Source organism: Primulina tabacum, chromosome 8 (genome assembly GCF_025594145.1).
Source record: "Primulina tabacum isolate GXHZ01 chromosome 8, ASM2559414v2, whole genome shotgun sequence".
NCBI classification, from domain to species: Eukaryota; Viridiplantae; Streptophyta; class Magnoliopsida; order Lamiales; family Gesneriaceae; genus Primulina; species Primulina tabacum.
Window position 1 is genome coordinate 7,045,397 of NC_134557.1, and position 3,700 is coordinate 7,049,096.

The following is a 3,700-nucleotide window of genomic DNA, read 5'->3' on the forward strand; positions in this document are numbered from 1 at the left end:
AACATTATATTAAAAAAAATAGCTTGAAAAAATTCAGTATTCCGTTCATTATATTCTCAAGTTCAAGCAGTCACCCCATCATTATCACTTTTTCTTATATAAATTTTTATTCGTGAGACGTGTCAAATCTGTTCATATACAGTAAAAAGTAATTTTGTTGACATAAAAAATAATATTTTTCATGAGAAACCTAAATAGAATATTTGTTTGATAAAACTGACCAAGAATTTTTATGTATTTTTTTTACTAGGAGATCTATCTAAACGTGACTCACAATGTATGTGTACGCAAAATAAGCCACTGATATGTTTTGTGGCATCCATGTGGCTTTTAGAGGCTCCATTCTCCTTCCATATGTTAACGAAGTGCTTAAATTCCTATTTTCCTCTCTTTTAATGCCAACTAAATATTACTATTTTTCTTGATCCTCTTGATCGACATAAAAAAGACTTTTGGTTTTTAAAAGAGGGAGGACAAAATGTTCCTCTTTCTTGGCGACCCAACGTAAGTTTTTTTATTTTTCTTTTTTCTAATTCCCCTCCCAATAATTATATTTTCGTTGATAAAATAAGATGGCATCCACGTTGATGCATTGAAGAGAAATTTGGATTCACCAAAATGAATGGAACACGTTCTTGATGGGTCCTGTTGAGATTATTATTATAAATATCTCAAGGGGACAAGAAACAAATGTGTTGTGTTAATTTAAGAACCTTGATGTTTGGAACCAATTGTTGAACTGTTTTATTGTTCTGGGCAGGTCCTATAATTGACTTCAACCGACAAGAATGTATAATTTTCAATGTTTTGTTCAAGTTCCCTACGTTGATGAAAGAAATAGGAGGTAGAATGCATGTGTTGATTTGGGTATTTGAGGGGAGGAAGAAAAGGCTTTTAAGTTCTTGATGAGCATCAGTTTCTTGTCTGAGAGGACAATTCTTAGGCTACAGTACTCTATAAAATGGAGGTATCATCGGCTGCACAGCAACCTATGACGCCCCGCAAGAAGATGGTGAAACAATTGACAGGAAAACGAGACGATACAGCGTTGCATTCTGCTGCTAGATCCGGGAATATTGTTGCCATTATAGAAATAATCGATGAATATGGAGAAGATGAATTGGCAGACTTGTTGTCCAAAGAGAATTCGGCTGGGGAAACGGCTTTATATGTAGCTGCAGAATATGGCTATTTCGAGGTGGTGAGGGAAATGATCAAGCAATATGATTTGGTGACTGCTGGGATTAAAGCAAAGAATGGTTTTGATGCGCTTCATATTGCGGCGAAACATGGGGATTTGGGTATTTTTCTTGATACAAACTCGTTTTCTTGGCTGTTTATTTTACTATTCTTTGTCATGCTCACCGAAGCATAAGAATATAGCTAACCAGTAGAGAAAGAGGTTGGAGATCGGTCCGAAGTTGAACTTGAATAGTTATGTTTAAACTTGCTACATGGAGTAAAGATCAAGCTATGATTTGATCTTGAGACCTTGCTTAAGTTCAAGTTATAAAATTATAAAATAATAATGTGTGTGTTAAGGCTTGTAAGCAGTTCCCAAGTTAATGAATAAACCAACTAATTTTGATTCGAGTTCAGCTCAAAATGTTTATGATAATGATTCCACAAAATGGCTACCGGTTCGCACCTCTACATTCAGTCCTTGAATTTAAGGAGATTAATTTTTTATTCTCCAGAAGTCGTGAAGGTGCTAATGGAAGCCCATCCAGAGCTTACAATGACCGTAGATGCATCAAACACCACAGCTCTTCATACAGCAGCCACTCAAGGACATATAGAGGTCGTGAACTATCTTCTGGAGGCAGAGAGCAGCCTGGCCACCATTGCAAAGAGTAATGGAAAAACAGCCCTCCATTCTGCAGCAAGAAATGGACATTTAAAAGTTGTGAAAGCCCTTTTGAATAATGACCCTCAGATTGTGTTTCGATCGGATAAAAAGGGGCAAACAGCTCTTCACATGGCTGTTAAAGGCCAAAACCTTGAGGTGGTTGAAGAATTAATCAGAATGGATCCTTTGACGATTAACATTGTGGATACTAAGGGCAACACTGCACTGCATATTGCAACCCGAAAAGGCAGGTGTCAGGTGAAGTTATTTTCATTCTTGATATTCATAAATGAATTTAGATTCTTTTAGGGACTGTTAGACACATGAAGTCCGTTTTCGCAGATTGTAAAGATGCTGCTAGGCCAAAATGTATTGGATACAACAGTCGTAAACCGGTCTAATGAAACAGCCTTGGACACTGCCAAAAAAATGGCGCATTCTGATATTACAGCAATTTTGCTAGAACATGGAGTTCCAAGTGCCAGAGAAATCAAATCTCATTTAAGCAATCCAGCTCGGGAGCTAAAACAAACGGTGAGCGACATAAAACACGAGGTTCACCACCAATTAGAACATACACGCCAAACAAGAGAGCGTGTCCAAGGAATTGCCAAGCGTCTTAACAAAATGCACGCCGAGGGGCTCAACAACGCAATCAATTCCTCGACAGTCGTGGCTGTTCTAATCGCCACTGTAGCGTTTGCAGCTATTTTCACGGTTCCTGGACAGTATGTGGACGACCCTCAGAATATACCACCTGGGATGTCTTTGGGAGAAGCAAGAATAGCACCAAAGATCCCGTTTCTAATATTCTTTGTCTTTGACTCAATCGCCCTGTTCATTTCCTTGGCAGTCGCGGTGGTGCAAACCTCGGTTGTTGTTATAGAAAGGAAGGCAAAGAAACAGTTGATGGCTATAATAAACAAGCTAATGTGGCTGGCTTGTGTTCTCGTCTCGGTGGCCTATTTAGCCCTGGCTTTCGTTGTTGTAGGCAAGCAAGAGATGTGGATGGCAATTTGTGTGACAATCATAGGAACTACAATATTATCGACAACAATTGGTACAATGTGTTATTGGGTAATTAAGCATCGAATCGAGTCCAAGAACAGTAGGAGCATCGGCAAGAACTCATTGGCAAGTAGATCAAGATCATGGTCAGTCTCAGTACTATCAGATGCAGAGGTTTTGAACGCCGACTTCAAGAAAATGTACGCAATCTGAAAGATGAAACAACCAAAGGTGAATCCTGCTAGGCTGATCATCTCCTCGAATAACTTTAATAAATTTACGTTAGACTTCTCTAAAAAACGAAAGTTTAGTTGTTCGTTCTCTCTCGAATTCCGGGATCCATCTTGGAGAAAGTTGCCCTCAATCGAGCCAAATGAATCCATTGTACATGTTCAATAGCCCCAGAAACCACGCTCCAGACAAATTCTCTCTTTTTTTGGGTTTGGGACCGGTAAATCCAAGAAAACTTGAAGTGGCAGTCTTTTGAAGTTTTGCCAACCTACCGCTACATGTTCAGTTTCTTGATCAATTGACACAAAACAAGTAAATGTAGAATCTTTCTTAGTTCTTTTCCTTCTTGTAATTTATAAATCATTTTATTTAATCTACACAATTGCCTTTAGTTGGCCAGATTGAGCAAGCCAGCCAAATGCCAAACGTGATCAAATGTATTTTTTCACCTTTCAAGCAGCCTATCATACAAATGATTTCCTCTCCAGAAAACTTCAAGCATACGCGACAGCAAAAGAATGTCGTACCAGTAAGTATATCATACACCTTTTGCAAAGTTTATAATGAAAAAGATATCGAATTTCACCTGTAACTTTTCATAAATTACAAGCA

At 38.3% G+C, this 3,700-nt stretch overlaps 1 protein-coding gene across 1 annotated transcript; it reads left to right on the forward strand.

The window, feature by feature from the left end:
• The first annotated feature begins 352 nt into the window (after positions 1 to 352).
• Positions 353 to 3,487, forward strand: LOC142553473 (ankyrin repeat-containing protein At5g02620-like). The gene is made up of 4 exons (XM_075663745.1): positions 353 to 504; positions 761 to 1,301; positions 1,698 to 2,107; positions 2,192 to 3,487. The coding sequence occupies exons 2-4, from the start codon at positions 962 to 964 to the stop codon at positions 3,068 to 3,070; spliced, it is 1,629 nt and encodes a 542-aa protein (XP_075519860.1). The 5' UTR covers positions 353 to 504; positions 761 to 961; the 3' UTR covers positions 3,071 to 3,487.
• The last annotated feature ends 213 nt before the right edge of the window (positions 3,488 to 3,700 follow it).